At 33.9% G+C, this 18,826-nt stretch overlaps 1 protein-coding gene across 1 annotated transcript; it reads left to right on the top strand.

The window, feature by feature from the left end:
- The first annotated feature begins 3,391 nt into the window (after window positions 1-3,391).
- On the top strand, window positions 3,392-14,493 carry LOC131940199 (solute carrier organic anion transporter family member 2A1-like). The gene is made up of 13 exons (XM_059298828.1): window positions 3,392-3,455; window positions 3,828-4,227; window positions 5,512-5,650; window positions 5,895-6,233; window positions 6,701-6,787; window positions 7,246-7,408; window positions 7,869-8,014; window positions 8,469-8,633; window positions 9,163-9,346; window positions 10,709-10,832; window positions 11,527-11,681; window positions 13,670-13,734; window positions 14,089-14,493. Exons 2-13 carry the CDS (start codon window positions 3,952-3,954, stop codon window positions 14,436-14,438), a joined length of 2,193 nt encoding a protein of 730 aa, XP_059154811.1. The 5' UTR covers window positions 3,392-3,455; window positions 3,828-3,951; the 3' UTR covers window positions 14,439-14,493.
- Window positions 14,494-18,826: the final 4,333 nt, after the last annotated feature.

Below are 18,826 nucleotides of genomic sequence, written 5' to 3' on the forward strand. Positions count from 1 at the left end.
CAGAAGCCCCAAGACTATGTATCCCACAAATAAAGATCACAAAATCAAACACTGTTTACCCCGTAAAATAAAGATCAAATAAAGTACACCAAAAACCGAAAATCACAACCCCAAGACTATGTATCCCACAAATAAAGATCACAAAATCAAACACTGTTTACTCATATAAATAAAGATCACAAGACCAAAGAAGTAGTACAACCAAAAACAAAGATCAAAAGACCAACAAATGAGTTCACAAGACCTTCGAGTCCACAGAAAAAGGTCTCTAGAACCCAATTATATTCAGTTCGTCTACAAACAAAGGTCCCTCGACCATAGTTCAACTGACCTATGTAGGCTACGTCTATTCATTTGACCAACATAAATTAACTTGCAAAATTCTGAACTAAAATCGCATAGTACTGATTAATTAACTGAAAAAAGTTATACAACTTAATTAATGCAAGTTGATTATCATGTATTGTCTTTATTCCACGTCAGATGAAAGAGAGAAGCCCCGCCCCTTTTACGTATAAGTCTGGTTATTCTGACCTGTTTAGCTTAATATAAATGTATCACTAAAACGTCTAGTAAGATTAGCTCGTGTCATTGGAGTTTACTAGCCTGCTTAGAACTGAGTGAAAATGTATATCTAGTAGGTCTAATTCAGCAAATATTCATCTTTATCTTCTGATACCCTTAAAATTAATCATTGATCTGACACGAAGATGTGAAAAAAGTCTAAATCCTCGGATATTCCATCGTTTATTGACTAGAAAAAAAAATTAAAATTAAAATTAAAAAACTAAATGAATAAATAAAATAAATAAAAAACTTAAAAAAAATTAAATACATAATTTAAAAAAAAAAAAACGGGTGCGGGGCTTACGTGGGCGCAAATATAGAGAGCCGCTCAAAACCAAGCCCACTGGAAAAGTGTGGCTGCAGCCCAGAGGCGTAGCGAGGGGGGGGGGGGCGGGGGGTGCGGACCGCATCGGATGACACCATTTAGGGGGGTGACACCAAGGCAAAAAATAGCAAAATATATAGAGAAAAACTTGAGGGTGGGGGGGTGCAAATCGAAAACTTGGAGAGGGGGGGGTTGCAAATCGAAAGTTTGAGGGGGGTGACACCATTAAGTGCCGCAATGGGTGACACCCGACCTCGCTACGCCATTGCTGCAGCCCTTTGCTCATTAGGGCCCACACAAGAATGTCAAGTCAAACCAAAAAATACGTTCATTGACTTGTATGTTTAATTACTTATACACGCAAAAACATAGCTTTAACAAAATGCTATGTGTGTGTCAGGGGAAGGGGGAGTACTGAGATTACCATATTTCTTTTCATTCACACCATCAACAAACGCCGTTATTATGTTCCTAGCAAGGGTACTTGTAAGATATGTTGAGATCCACTGGTCTAGACTACTCAAAGTATGCATGAATTCATCTCCAAAAAACATAATGCGTGTGTGAATTTTTAAACTTGTTTTTTTTCTGTGATTTTGACAATCGCAATACATTTCATGAATGAACATGATTAAAGAGAAATTAGCAAAGTGACAAGGGACGATACTCTGACTGGTCTATCATGGGTCTATCACGTGATGCACCATTCCTATGATGGAGCTTAAGTTGTCAGACACAGCTTGCATGAGACGGACTAATTTGTTGGATGTCAGAATGCTATATCAATGGTGTTTTTCTTTGTTCTATAAAATGTCTGATCTTATTTAAAATTTAATTTTACAAATAAATGTAGACATATTAAAAAAAAAACATAAACATCCTAACTATAATGCAAAGTACAGACAAATGTAGATTAAAGGGTCTTAATTAAGATTAACTAAAATTTTTCGAAACTTTACACACAGGCTTAGAGAGGGCGGGGTGGGGTGGGGGGCGCACCGGATGAGACCAAGGCAAAAAATTGCAAAATTTTCAGAAGAAACCTGCATTTTTACCAGTTCCATTAATAATTAATGAAAGTTAAATAGTTTTTTAAGTACACATAGAAAATTATTAAATTGAGGATAACACCATGACGTCAACGTACTGACTACACAGAAATCAAAGCTACATTCAACCATATTATTAATCAGACTATAAATAAACATCGTTACTATCACGTCTGTAGTGATTAAAGCTTATAAACACACATGTACGCGTATGTGGCATATCTTTAAATTATATGCCTGACACACACAAATACACACATATATATATATATATATATATATATATATATATATATATATATATATATATATATATATATATATATACATATATATATATATATATATATATATATATATATATATATATATATATATTGTTTCTTTTAAGGTGGGGGGTGACACCACCAAGTGCCGCACCGGGTGGCAACCGACCTAGCAACGCCACTGACTGTACATGTTTATTATTATGTATTGGTGAATAGCACTGCAAAAGCGCCCTAAAAGTAAATTAAGTGATACTTCTTTGGCTGTGTTTTAAGGAGTGTAGGTTAAATAGTTTTGTGAGCGGTTTGTCTGCCTTAGTTAAATTAGTGCAGAAAGAATCGACAGTATAAGACTTACATGTGGTTCTTTTAGAGCTGTCATAATCTATTCATACCATACGTATATATATATATATATATATATATATATATATATATATATATATATATATATATATATATATATATATATATATATATATATATATATATATATTTATATGTGCACGTGTGTTTTTGTGAGTGTGTGTGTGTGTAATTTTCACCCAGCAAGCAACGACTATCATTTTAGGATTTTTTACCTCATTGTGTGAACCTCGCGTGCCATTCGTGTGCCCTCGATGTCTGACACCTACCCCCTCCCCCCCTACATTCAAACATTCAGTGATGGCTTCAATGTCTGACACCTACCCAGTCCCCCCCCCCCTCATATTCAACCATTCAGTGATGGCTTCAATATCTGACACCTCCCACCCCCCCCCCCCCCATATTCAAACATTCCGTAATGGCTTCAATGACTACACCATTCACATCCGCCATTTAACCCCAATCTAATGTGCTCTAAAATAGTATCACGTGCTTCAAATGATCCAGCTTTGCTACATGACCATAGTTAAAAAAAACAACATAAATTGAGTTAATAAATTCCGCTAATTACCGCAGCTAAACAACATCATTTCCAGTTAATTTTGTCAAAAATTTCCTTCATGCCTGATCTGCTTGATCTGACTTGGTTTTGATCCTGCGATCAACAGCTCACATGCTGTCAAGTACAGCTGCCACAATTAAAAACGTCACTCAACCAAACGCAGTTTAAGCAAAATAACATAATACAATTCGAGAGGGCAAACTTGTTATAAATTAGTTTCAGTCCAGCAGCTTTTAGTATAGTCTAGTTATTTATTGGTGAAAGTAATTACTTCATTTTCTTGAATAGTTGGATATCTTTGAAGACATTTTTTTTTTAAAGTAAGACAATTTTTCAAGTTTTTTTGTTCGCATGTAGCTTACGTGAATCCAGGTTCAAAGTTTATTTTATTATATATTTTTTATTTGATGTTCCAAGTTTATAATTACATATGTAAGTTAGGTTTTAGTTAACTCTAAATTCGTACACGATACTATTTCAAAATATATATTTACTGCAAACTCTAAATCGTTAGTTTACAGAAACCTTTTTTTAAAGGAAATATATTGTTTTATGCAATTTGGGTGTACAAAAGAAAAACGAAATGTATGTAACTGATTTTTTTAAAAAAAGCATAAGTATAGTGTATTTCAATATTAAATAAGAAGTCTACAACTCAAAAAAGCGTTCTAATTGTTACTTTATAAATGCAGTTAAGGACTTTACAGCTGTGTTAAACAAAGGTTACAGACCAGCTAGTTGTATCCCTCTCTGAAATTTGAACCAAATTGAAATACCAATTATATAAGGTTCAAGAGCAAATTTATTTTAAGAAAAATGATCGGTAAGGGATACAAGATCGTTTCTCAAAACGGACACCAGGAACCAAAACAAGGACCGGATATACGCCAGCCTGGCGACCACAAACGCCAGCCTGGCGAAGGTAGAGACCAGGATGGAGAAGACACAGAGCTAGCCGTGGACACGAGGTGTGGGGTGTGGACATTCAAGCCGGACATCTTGCAGCCGTGTGCCAACATCTGGAGCTTCACCCTGATATACAGTTTCGCGGCACTGTTGACCTCGACATTGACGTCGTACGTCAACTCCCAGGTGGGTTTACTTACGTCATCTTACAGGTGGGTTTATTACGTCATCATACAGGTGGGTTTCATTACCACATATTACATGTGGGTTTTATTACCTCATATTACATGTGGGTTTTCTGCCATGTTTCGAGTTACGAAAGTAAAAGCAAAGTTTCCCTTTCAAACCTGACGGTCTACGGGTCAAGTGAAGTAGAGTTCACTTGTTTCTGTAACCTCAGCATATGAAGGAATAGTATGGTCAGCACTATGCCCTCATGCACTTTGAACTCAGGGACGGTCTACAAAGTTGAACTCGGATTCGAACTCGAGAATTACGTGTTAGCAGTCCAGCTTTCTACCGCTAGGCCACTCCGTACCTAAGATTGGTTTTCTGACATGTTGCGAGTTAATTAAAGGATCGATTTACTTTATTTGTGTTTGTAGAAAGTAATCAATAAGATAACAAGCTGCGCAAATGTCATTTTCCTAAGTATTTCATATGTAAATTAAACTTAGTTTTCATGAATTAAGACTGTAACCGTGTTGCATATCATATGATGAAGGATAAAATAAAGAAATGTTGCTAGACATAAAAAGAGTTATAGGGTTTGAAATTAGTCCATGTTGTAGGCTATTTGGTTTGTGCTATCTCTAGTTATTTGGTACATTGTAACCCCATTGAGGCAAATAAACAATAAAACGATTACCATCTGTCGCTGTCCATTGGCCCTGAACTTTACCCGACCCGTGTGTTATTGCAGAGCATTCCTTTCTCTCTCTCCCTCTCTCTCTCTCTCTCTCTCTCTCTCTCTCTCTCTCTCCATCTATGTGGCGCATGGTGTTTTCCTCACAACCCGTATTCCACATCTAAGGTCAGATTAAAATATTAATCTATAATCAGCTCAATTGGAATTAACCCATCATCATTAGCTGTCATGATAATAAGACAGCGGATGATTGATGTATCCATTTAGAATCAATATACATATATACATGTAATTATATATATATATATATATATATATATATATATATATATATATATATGTTTTGTTTGGGTTTTTTTTTTCTTTTATTATGCTATGCACTTATTCAACTTATATTTGTAAGAAACTATGGTAAAAGATGTTGTTACCGATTATTTTACTATTACAATTTGGTGGCACATAAACAAAAGGATTGTCGTCAAAATGCCGAAATTTCATAAACATCTGTTGAGTTGAACTTGTTTTCGACTCCGCATAGAATTAAAATGCAAAGTGAATTTCTGTCATGTCTTTAGACTTGATATTATGTTGACTCCGAATAGGTGACGACGCTAGAGAGACAATTTGGCCTGAACTCCAAACAGACAGGTTTGATCCTGGCAGCCAATGATGTGGGGTTTCTCATCTGTGTGCTTTTCCTTAGCTACTCGGCTCCGAAACTACACATCCCGAGGTCACTAGGTCAGAATTATCAACATTTTAAAATATATTCTGCGTGACTGATGTTTGGGAACCAAGTTTCGTATGTAGTCTTTATTTCGGGGACGATTTCGACGAGCTATAACGATACCTTGTGTACATTTCACTAAATTGTAATATGTATGGGGGAATAATGACGAATGCTGTTGAAACTATGTAATATAAGTAAAAAGCATCTTTAAAACAAGAATAGAAAAAAAAATCATAAATTTCATGCCATATCCAGGTATAGCGACGATCACATTTGGTGTATCAGGTCTGGCCTGCTCCCTGCCTCACTTCATCTTTGGCGCGCGCACGGACACTGGTCAGCTACAGACCAACGTGACCTCTTCCAGAACTCTCTACGGTGCCATGTGTGATGGCCACAACCGGACCTCCAGCACATGTGCATCAGCAGCAGACAAGAGAAGTCACCTGACGTCAGAGAACACGGCCATTATCTCTCTCGTCATCATCTTCCTGGGTATGATGATACAGGGCTTCGGGAAAGCCCCGAGAACAGCCTTCACAGTGACGTATATTGATAATAACACAAAGAAAACCAACACTGGAATATTTATGGGTAATTATATATGGCACTCAAATTCCAGACCTTTTGAACATTCAACACGCATTTAATCAATCGATCTAACATTAAAGCCTATTGAATGCGTTGGGTCACTACGCTTATTTTCTCATAATTTTCTGCAAAATCTTTCCGTCCTCTGTTATTTTGAGTAGTTATGAAACGATCACCTTAGTCCAATCATTGTTGACCTTCATCCAATGACGTCGTTGCTTTGTCCATCTCGTCCTTATTGGCTTCGTGCCCTGCATTTATAAAGCAACATATTATAAGATCGTTTCTTCTATACTTGTTTTCTTTAAAAAACAGACGAACGGTTTTGTCACAAACTTGACTTTTATTTTACAACAGATTCCACTGGAATTAACAACCAAACTGTACTGTTAAATACTAGACCATAAACATTTTAGGATTACAATAATATTGTATTTAGTCATTTTGATTTACCTCTACAATTGACACAGGAATCATTATAAGTGTTGGTATATTTGGGCCTGTGTTGGCGTATTTGCTGGGGGGCGTTTTCACCCGGATGTACGTCACGCTGGAAGGTAGGAACACTTTTTCTTGTGATTATCTTTATTCAGTGACGTCTAGAACGATTATTTAAGATGCTGGTTCAAATTGCGAGAAATAAACAGCCAGGAAAAACAGTTAGAATAATAAAAACGCAAAAATATAACATTTTATTTTATTTAAAAAATCTATTTAATAAAACAAATTTAAATATAACAAACGTGTTTGCTTTAATAAAAGCAAATTCCTGAGATCAACGCTATTCCTAAAAACACACAACGTTACCCACGTTTCTTTCTTTTTTTTTGTTAATTTAAATTTAAAACCTACTGACCTACATTATTTATAAGATTTTTACCAAAACAATTTAATTAGTTTTATAATTTATCGTTTGTTTTTGTCATTTTTGATGTTGAAATTTTAATTAAAATTTATTTTCTCATGACACTGAAATGAATCTTGTGGATCTAATGTGAGTGTCCTATCTCCTCAGACACCCAGCTAACCCCGACCCACCCCAGATGGATAGGGGCCTGGTGGCTGGGTTATGTAACCTTTGGTTGTCTGGCCCTGGCTGTATCCATCCCGTTATTTTGTTTCCCGAGGAAGCTTCCACAGAAGGTCTCAAAGAAACAGAAAAAACAGAGTCACGAAAGGTATGAAACGATCTCTTGTATAAGTCAAGCTTTTTGAACTGTTAAAGAAAACAATATCTACAGGTTAAATGAGTTTTACATCACGTTGTTATTGAATTATGTTTTTGTTAAAACCCATGAATGAACGTATTTTAACCCATTTTTGACAGTATTTTTTTAAATAATGGCAATATTCAATATTATTTTCAAAATTTTTAATAAATACAAACTATGTGCAAGATCATTGGGGATACTTCTTTTCATGTATATAATTTCAAATTAGTTTATCATTTGTAAAGTTATGTATAAAGAGGAAAAACGATATAAATTTTGTAGTGAAAAGGTTGTTTTTCTGTGATTTCTTAGATATCAATCAAACTCGACTATTTTGTCACCTACCCTAATCGCTCTGACATTATCTTATGTTTAAAATTTATAACACTCACTGTTATCATAATTTTTGCAATGTATTTTTGTGTAGTGTCAGTCAAGGAAGCAATTTAGGAACAGAATTAATAACAAACGGAAACGTTAATCGCCCTGATAACACCGGAAACATTAATCATCCAGAAAACCTACGCTGGAAAGCTAAACTCAGCATAGAGTACATCATTAATTATATCAAAGGTTAGTTTTCATAAATTATAGAATAGTTTATTTGCCATCAATTAAGAAATTCATAAATTTAAAAAAAATTCACACACTCTAAACTCTAAGTTATAAATGGCATCATGTTTCGGCTTCTCTCAATCTGAAACATTTTTTATTTTAATGGTAAATAACCTATCAATATATACGTAATCTTTATGTCAAAACATCTCAAAATATGTAAATATTTAAACAGTTAAAAAAATAAACTATGGAACACACTAAAATAGGCCCTGCATAACCAATTATTTCAAATGATTTAATACGTGTAAAGAAACTTGTATAGGCCTACTTTAAAATATTATTTACTTCAGTAGTAACATGTAAAATTGTATATCAAAGTTTAGAAAATTCAGCAATTAACACTAAACTTGAACTTTATTCAACAACTAAAATTTAAAGTTAAACAATGTTCATCAACCTTTTTTCGTAGAATTTTTGGCGACGATGGTTCGACTTTTGACAAACCCCGTGTACGTCTGCATGATGATCTCAGCGTGCTGCATATTGTTTGCCGTCAGCAGTGGTAACTCCTACACACCCAAATATCTGGAGGGAATGTTTAATCTACCCACATACAAGGCTAACTATGTCATGGGTAGGCAATGCAAACTTAGGCCTAGGTCGTGTATTGTTTCTATAAATACGAGTAGTAAAACGTATCGTCTTTGGTTACACAAATTATTATGCTCGACTTTGAATAAGATATTATTTATACAATAAAACGTCGAAATTTGTGAATATCTCAATTCCGATTTTTTTCCCTATTACAATATTTCCTCTATACTTTGAATTCAAAAAAGTAAATATTATTTAATTTTTTCATTCGATATACGTTTAAATTAACTCAACTTTAAATAAAGTGTAAGAGTTTTAAGTGGTAGTATGATGTATTTCATAATTAACTTAAATACTCTTTTAATTTTGTGTAGTGAATCTTATAATTGAAATTAATAATATTTTACTTGTGTCTCGTGAATCTCATAAGTGACATTAGTGTTATTTTACTTTTGTCTTCTAAATCCTATAATTGGCATTAATAATATTTTACTTCTGTCTATTGAATCTTATAATTGACATTCTAACTGAGGGTGATGAGAAAAACTAATTAATTTTGTTTTGTTAAGCTGCTAAATCCCTGTTTGCATCGACGCTTGGAACGTTTATGGGAGGGTACTTGACCAAACGTATCAAGATGACGACTATGAGGGCCCTCAAGTTTGTGATTATCGTAACGTCCATCTCCTTGTTTGCGTGCGTCATGGCGTTTTTCTTTCAATGTCGCCAACCAGAGGTTCATAACTGGCCGAGGTAATTCAACTGTATAAGTAGATATTATTATGTCCATAATTGGCCAAATTAATTCGACTGTCTATTTTTGACATTATTATATACACTAGCCGTCGGTACCCATTACACGGAATTATAGGCCTATATATTTTAATATTATACTTGTTTGAGAAATATATTTTATAAAAAAGTTATTGGTCAAAACGCTATGTGCTTTAATACAAGTTGAACGATTTTAGTAACAAAGCAAAGAAAAAACTCAATAGCTAAAATTTTAAATAACATAGACTATCAATACCTATTAGAAAAATTAAAACAAAATTATATACAATATTAGTCAACACAACACCATATTAAATGCACACACTGATTAAGAGACTTAAAATTAAGAAAATTAAATGATTTCGTTAAAAACCCGGCTGTTCAATGGTAGTTATTTTGTTTGTGTCTTTTAAAAACACCTATTTTGGCTTAGCGTGGGTCTGACCACACTATCGCTTCATATGCTGAGAAGACAGAAACAGGTGAACTCTACTTCACCAGCCCCGTGTCCCGCCAAGTCCCGCTAGGCAACGTTATCATCCACATCTAAAAAAAACATTTGAAAAATAATGAACATTGACATGGTGTATCTCGAACACGTACCACCCGCATGGTAATTGTTACACTATTATCTCAGCTATTTAGGCACCTCAACTTAGATGCTGAATAAGTAGTGTAATTTACGTAGATTTAAACTGAGTCCGCGTAAGAAACTTTACGCGAATAGGCCCTATTATTTCAAACGAAATTGTATCCCAAATTAGCCAAATCCATAGATTAACAAACAAGGCCTGAAATGGTTTAGTACAGAAACTCATTTTTATTGGCATAGAATCTAGATTTACATCTAGAGAGAGGTAGAATCTAGATCTAGAATCTACGATAAGTCTAGTTTTTCCTTAGCTCTAGATCTAATTAGATCTGAAAAGTTTTGAAAGTTGTAGAGGTAAATAAACAGTTTAGTTTCATAGACACATAGGACCCTAGCTTACCAAGGCTATTTCAAAATTCTAGTTTTTAGACACACGGGAACATAACTAGGCAATATAATTCGTAAGTCTCATTTTAAAAAAAAAACTTTTGACAGTCTCGAGCTAAGATACACACGGCGCTACGCTATTTATATTACTATGAATTTACTATGGGATTTTAGTGTGGAATTATATTACTAAACTAATGTATTTTAAATGTAAATTATTGTGTTGTACAAAAGGTAAGCTTTTGTTAGAAATCGGGGTGTTATCCACTTCAAAAAGGTATTACAACAAGTCATTCATATTTGTTTTGTTTTGCTTTTCAATTTTTTTTTAAATTACTTTTCTACAAATTTCATCGATCTAGCACCAACACGACGTGCAACACAGGGTGCCAGTGTGCTGACAACAGCTACTTCGCCATCTGTGGTCAAGACGGCAAGACCTACTACTCACCATGTACAGCCGGCTGCTCAAAAGTCACCAACGGAGTAAAGAAAATATGTTTTGCTTTTTAAAAATACTTTATTAATTATCATAAAAGATGAATTAAATCAATTTTGTTTGAAAACCGTCGGTTACAAATATTTTTCCAGTAGGACGTTTTTTTTCTTCTTCTTGCCGCTCAACCATAACACCAGAGTGATTCTACGTCAGCTCAGGCGCTACCAGATAAACGGGAGCTTTGACTCGATGCGCTTCATTCAAGCATGGTGTAGCTTACATTATTGGCTGAGGTTACAGATTGAGGATACGTTAGTTCATGATTTCGGCTAGAGAGTGGGAGAATTTTTTTTCGGCTCTAGCTTGGATACCTTTCCACTCCAACTATTTACACCATCCTCTTGTGAACTTTGTGTTTTTTTTCCATGTCGAGAGCTATACTCCCCTTGTATTTGATTGAAATATACATTGAGTACAGTACTTTGTATGTTTAGTAGGGCCCGTAATGACCTGAGGAAAATTTACAATAATCGAGTGCAATAATAGAGTAAGATTCGTTGGGATTGTGGAGTTTACTCATCTATTGAGGGGGAGCTGAACATTACAAAATAAACACAAAATAGCATCACAAATAAACAACTGTAAACATAAAGTTAGTTGACTACCACTTTGTTTCCATAAACAAACATTGATTGTGCTTAAATATGTAATAAACGTAATAATTTTTCGTTTCTTTGTTAGGTGTACCAGAACTGCACCTGTATTCCTGGTGGTCAAGCTACCAGCGGTTTCTGTGAATACGGCTGCGACCACATTTACGGCTACGCTTTTTTCTTCACCATACGGTCTCTCGTTGCAACACTGGCGATAGTACCCAAACTTCTTGTTGTCATAAGGTGGGTTTCGTCGTCGTTAGATAATTTTATTTTACGTCTTGAGTTAGGTCTAAACGATTCAGTCGAAGTATTGATCATTCAGCTTGTCATGATAATTCGCTACTGCACAAGTTCCCTTGTTTTCGGCTATATCTACATCATTAATATCTTTTTAGATTTGTTGTGAAACATAGAGCCTCAACTAAAGATCCCTACTCTCCACGGCCTCCTAACATATTGTTCATCTTATTACTTTCTCGTATATACGAAGTATAGAGAAAGTCTTGTAATCGTGCAAAAAAAAAAATCGAGATTTTTACAAATCTCGACGTTTCACACCTCACTGATACGGAAAAAACATAATTTTGCAATCTTGTCCGTATGTCTGTGTGTCTGTGTGTCTGTCTGTGTGTCTGTCTGTCCGTGTGTAAACACGATAACTTGAGTACCGTTACAGCTAGGTTAATGAAAGTTCATATATAAGTATTTAATCAAAATCGTAGATCCGTATCAACTTTTGAGCGATTTCCGATAACCGGAAGTGGTACTTTTCCTACTTTGAATTTTTCAAAAGCCTATAACTTGAGTACTATTTCAGATAGATAAATGAAATTTCATTTGTAAGTAAAAGATCTAATTCTCTACCTTCTATTAAATTTTGAGTCATTTCCGTTGACTGGAAGTAGTACTTTACGCTACTTCCGATTTCTCAAAAAACTAATGTAAATTTTAAAAGTAATAATAATATTGCGCACCATTATGCGCTTTTTTATTTGGCGTTCACTTGGTGTGCAATTAATTTGTCTACGAGATTTTATTCTATTTTTAAAACTTTAAGTATTTAAAATGGATTAAAAATCATGTCTATAGCCCGAGTTCCCATCCCCTGTTATTTTATATAAGAATATTCGAGAAAGTTTAGGGGAGATCACTCCCGGTTTATATTTATGTCATGATGCGTCGTCTTAAATCGCAGTGCTTTAACTCAGGTCAAACAACATTGCTTCTTCTCGTGATGTTTAGGTTTACGCCCTAAATCTTCCTTTTATAATATATAGGATCGTTATGAGTTACGATTATGCAGTATTTAATATAAAATTTAAAAACCAGAACACCGAATATGAATATTTCTCTAAAACCGAATATGATGAAAAGTAATAGTAGAGTCTTTATACTCCACATTGGGTCCACGGTATTTAACATGATGAAAACCCTAAAATATATTTCGTCAATAATATAATTTTGCAATACATAAAACATTGCAACTTAATTTTTAGTATAAAACTAGCGTGCCCGTCCCCTGTCTCAAAAGAAAGTCTCACCATTCCTACGTTCATAGACGCGTTACCATTACATTTTAAATTATTTTACATTCTTGGATCGTATTTGTCGGGACTCCAGTTTACCTACACTACCGTCCAGAAAACACCAGGGCGAGCATAAAACCTTGAGTGTACGCTAATCACTATCCGTAAAAGCGAGGTAGAACACACTTCGGTGACCGCAAGGATGTCACGGGCTCCACGAATTGCTCTTTGCACAGTTTAATCACCTAATGTTGAGTGCCTCTGTATTAATATTGAGGGTGTTTTTAAAACGAACATAGCCGCCATAGAGCTTACAGGATATTCCGAGGCGCAATATATATATATATATATATATATATATATATATATATATATATATATATATATATATATATATATATATATATATATACAGAGAGAGAGAGAGAGAGAGAGAGAGAGATAAATATATATTGAATAATTCTTGTTGATTTCAATAGTTAAGCAAACAATCAGAGTTTCTTCCAGGCATCGCTTCGAAACGAAATATAATTTATATAGAAAATATATACTTTTAACAGTGTCCGGCCCCCCCTCCGAAGATTTGGTCCGCCCCCCCCCCCCCCCGAAAGTTTTAAAATGTCAAGTGGCCCCAATATCTGGAAGAAACACTGCAAACAATCTGTATGAAATAATTAATCTTTAAAATATGATTTAATCCAGGAGCGTTGACCCACGTGACAAGGCTTTGGCCTTAGGGTTCCAGGCATTCATGAATTCTTTATTCGGTAAGAGTTAGCTTCCCTGTCATTGTATAATCACTAATGTTTAGCTTGTGCCAATAAAGGAGTAAGCTATTTAGAGATTTAAGAAATATGTGTTAATCTCCATAACCGTAGTGTTAGTTCCCTAAATCATGTCGTGTTAGTGTAAGTACGAGAGAGAATGTTTTTTCTGTAGAGTATTTTTGGATCGATTTTTTTTCTAAAAAGATGTCTTTTTCTTTTTATGATCCATACACATAGTGTGTGCTATTATAAGCTATTGTTAATTTAAAATTAGGAATTATTTTAAATCCTACACGGATGTGAAGTTTAAGCTAAAATGTGATCTCCCTTTCCAATTCCAACCTACCTGCACAGGCTGGCTTCTGGGTCCAGTCATCATCGGCTACGTCATCGACGGCATCTGCGTCATCTGGGACGTCAAATGTTCTACCAGGGGGCGCTGTCTGCTGTACGACAACGAGGTCTTCAAAAACAAGCTGCACGGCTACATCACCGTCGCTACCACCGTCTCCATCCTCTTCCTATGCATCGCCTACGTCTTCGCCAGGAGGAATCCGCGTTTCCATGACAACTTTGGTCAGGATAACCTCACTTCCGGTGACCTAAGTGTCAAGGTCAGCCAGGACAACAAAACGGATAGCGGGAACTTGTTAAACGGAGATAACTCTAACTTACAGAGTGGGAACTCAAAAGAAACAGTTTAAAATGCAGAAGTACTTATTTATTTTAACAGTTTTGGAATATACAGAAGACAATTAAAACGTATGCAATTACACAATATACACACAGTCATATATATATATATATATATATATATATATATATATATATATATATATATATATATATATATATAAAATTTTCATTGAGTATTTTATGTATAAATATTTGTATATATATATATATATATATATATATATATATATATATATATATATATATATATATATATATATATATATATATATATATATATATATATATATATATATATATATATACTTAATGGCCAAACTTTTTATCAGAATATTCTACTTTACTCACTCTTATGCAAAATAATTGTCAGCCGGTACACATAACGCAAAGGATTTGCACATACCTGCACAACTTACTTGAATGTAAAGAAATTACCATAAAAAATATGTTATTCAAATTGTTTTGTTTTTACTGTAAAACTTATTAATACAGTATTTTCTATTTGTTCATTTCCAAAGACGCATGTGACTGGAGTTCGAATTCCAGTAAACCCATTTGTTTAATCAGCTGCTAAACTGAGTTCTGTGATTAATTTAGATGCACAACCTATCCATTAGTTGAGCCGCACATACTTACATTAATCCGACGTTTGTTGTAATCATTTTTATTGGGTTGATAATAAATCTATACATTCATCAATGTAATTAAACATTTGCTTTTTTTAATAGTTCAATCTACGAATTCCCTAACGCACTAATATAGTTATTAACTGCCTTTACGTATATACGGAAATATCATAGCTGGTACATATGTCAAGATCAGATACTTACAATTAATCCGATTGATGTGTTTGTTGACAACAAAAATAATTTCATTTTCTACCAAATACATGATCTATCTAAAGAAAATTTTAAAATAATTTAATTTAAAATAAAAAAAATCTTCCAAAACTAAATTCACTTTTTTTTTTGTATTTTCCAGGCCATATGTTACGATAACTTCTACGTTTATTTCTCACACAATAAAGATGTATATTAACGTTTAACTGTAGACTTCTCAGTTTATGTTTTACAACATCCAAAATCATGAAAAACATGTATAACCACTTTTATTATTCTATCAATACTTTAAAAACTAGGCTTTTACACAAGTCGATTAAAATCGCTACGATAGCCTAAAAAGCGACAGGAGTAAGATAAAGTTAAATACTTTGTTTACTGTTTGGAATACACCTCATGTCTACTGAGAATACCGAATATTGCTTTTAATTTAATTTTTAAATGCCGCTTTCAGTACATATCATTTAATTTTATGTCTGCGCCGAACGGAATATATTCCAGCACTCTTTACCCTGGACGGAAAGCAAAACTTACGGATGAGTAAACACATATTAACATAAATAACATATTCTAGACAAGAGCCAGACTTTTTCCTGAACGTTTTTTGCCCGAAAAAAACAGAAGCCAGAATGGGCTTTGTCCCAACGGGAAAAATTCCCGAATAGACGTTTACACGAATAGAACAAATGATCTAATCGAAATTTACCAGAATGGTACAAATGTTCGAATGAACGTTTTTCCCGAATACGACCTATAGGCGATGAACGTTTGTTAGAATGGGAAAATTGCACGAACGGACGTTAGCAAGAATGGGGCAAATGTCCAAATCGACGCTTGCCCAAAACCTAGAGGCCGCTGTGATATCGTGGAATGCCTGTTGTTCTTTAATGTTTTATAAGACTTCTTTACGGTGTTTGCTATTGTAAAATGTATTTCATACATAAGCTTTTTGCAAAACTGGACAATATTGATCATCTGATTTAAAAACTTTGCTGTAAATATTTAGCCTGTTATTAAAATAATCTTCTATCCTTATACATTATAGAGTCAAGAGTATTTCTTTCATTAGTGCTGGAAGGGTCATAGTTTAGACTATGTTGGTGACATGGATATTGTCTGGATTAAGGTTTGTGTCAGGATAAAGATCGTAGATAATATGGATTAGGTGAAGGGCTAGGATCAGTGATAGTTTTGGATTTAGGTTAGGATTAGGGTTATATGAAATCTATTGCAGATTTGACTGTTAGAGTAAGGGTTAGTATAAGAAATAACGTAGGGTTTATATTTTAGGCTTGGATCAAGGATAGTGTGGGTTTTAATCTTGTGTTCAGTTTAGCACTTTTACCGTTACTAATATCCTTTACTCGTGGCCATCCTAATCTATTATTATTGATTGTATTATTTGTATCTTGCAAGTGTAATTGTACGAAATGTTAATAACCACTGGTCTAGCACCCTCTTTTTTCTTTAAAACTCCATCAAAATACATTTCTGTGTGTTCAAAATAGTTGTGTTCATTGTTTTGTTTTTTTCATCGTCGCATACAAATTCATCAATAAAACAGCTTAAACACATTATATGAATAAGATAGCGAGATGTTATCATGAAATATCTATCCTGAGTTTAAAATGGGATGCACTTTTCACAAACGATGAAGGTTTAAGTTGTCATAGTCAGGTGTCACGTGACGGGCTGGAGTGTGAGTGTCACAATCCTCACGTGCATCAATTGGTCAAGGCTGTTCAAGCTTATATCAATAGACATTTTAATTTTTAAATAATGTGTTAGGGCTATGTTATGTCGAGAAAATAGATTTTAACAAAAAATCAGTTTTAATAACATTCATTTCTAAAATGTAAAATTAATTTGCCAAACAGTTAACAACTAAAAAAGACCCAATCTACCGCAAATGTTTGTGGCGTTTGGAGAAATTAGTATTCGTACCAAGAGCTTCTTGTATCACCCTCATTTCGCTTTAAGCTGACCAATAGAAACAAGCTAAAATGATTCTATAAGATATAATATGTGTGCTTACAAACAGAAATGTCGAATTTATCGTCCAAAAGAAACTGTAATTCCGTTTTTGTGGTTTGTCAATTTTGTATGTGATGTCTGAATTATCTTTATAGAAGTGTTATGCAGCAGAGGATACACGTTGTTTTTTTTTTCTAGGGTGGCGAAGAAATCCAATCTGCTTTATTATTAAGCACATTTAGTTAGCCGGGTAATACACGGAAGCAAAACAAATAAAAAGGTTGCGTAGTCCTAGTCGGCTGAACAGTAACACGCTAAGGCAGGTATAGGTAACGGTAGTACTATTTTTCCAACATTTGTACATGTTAGACTAAGGTACTTTTATACTTGGTCAGTGTGTAAAACATTCATTTTGATTTTCTAATCCGATTCACTTAAATAATCAGCCGCTCTCTTTACATTTCTTCAGATAATCTGCAAAACTTTAGGTGTAGAAAAACAATTTTAATTATGCAACCGGAAAATTATTTATAGTTGTGACAAAAACGCAATAAACAATGACGTCACACGCCAAATGTTTACAGGAAAGAACACAAACCTAATGGCGTCATCTTCCGATTTTAGAATATAAAGAAATGAACTATTTCATTCAAATTTGATTTAGATCTACGTACGCTATAAAATGTATGCAATAAAACTTACTCGGCCTAAACTTATAAAATTTACTTTATCTATTTCGATATTCAACCATTCAATGACTGCATCATTTACATCCTCCATTTAACCTCAATATAATATGCTCTAAAATAGCGTCACGCGCTTCAAATAATACAGCTGCTGCAGTACCACAGGTAATAAACATAATTGAGTTAATGTGCAGCTAATTACCGCAGCTAAAAACATGATCGATAGTTAATTTTGTCACAAATTTTCTTTATGAATGATCTGCTTGATCTTGCTTAGTTTTGATCCTGAGATCAACAACTCACATGCTGTCGAGTACACCTGCTACGATTAAAAACGTCACTCTAACAAACGCAGTGTTACCATTATCTAATAATTTAATTCGACAGGGCAAACTTGATATAAATTAGTCTCAGTCTAGCAGCTTTTAGTATAGTCCAAAAAATAATTTGTGGAAGTAATTATTTCATTTTCTTGGATAGTTGGATATTTTTAGAGATCTTTTTTTTCTCAGATAATTACCCAAGTTTTTTATTCGCATGTAGTTAAAGTTTTTATGCTCAGCGTTTATAATTACATAAGTAAATTAAGTTTTAGCTAACTCTAAATTTGTAGACGATACAATTTCAAAAAAATATATAGTTTCTGTAAACTCTAAATTATCAGTTTACAGAAATCATTTTTTTTAATGAAAATGTTTTGTCTTATGCAATTTTGTGGTTAAAAACAAAAACGAAATTCATTATCTGATTTATAATAAAAAAAAGTATAATGTATTTCAATATTAAATAAGAAGCGTGCAACTCAAAGTGACGTTTCTATAGTTATTTTCTTTAAACAGTTTAAGAACTTATAGCTGTGTTACAGACCAGCGCTTTCTGTTTTTCTCTAAAGTGTTC

The sequence above is a fragment of the Physella acuta genome, unplaced genomic scaffold (assembly GCF_028476545.2).
Source record: "Physella acuta isolate Inbredline_101_S28 unplaced genomic scaffold, ASM2847654v3 ptg000311l, whole genome shotgun sequence".
In the NCBI taxonomy this organism is placed as follows: Eukaryota; Metazoa; Mollusca; class Gastropoda; family Physidae; genus Physella; species Physella acuta.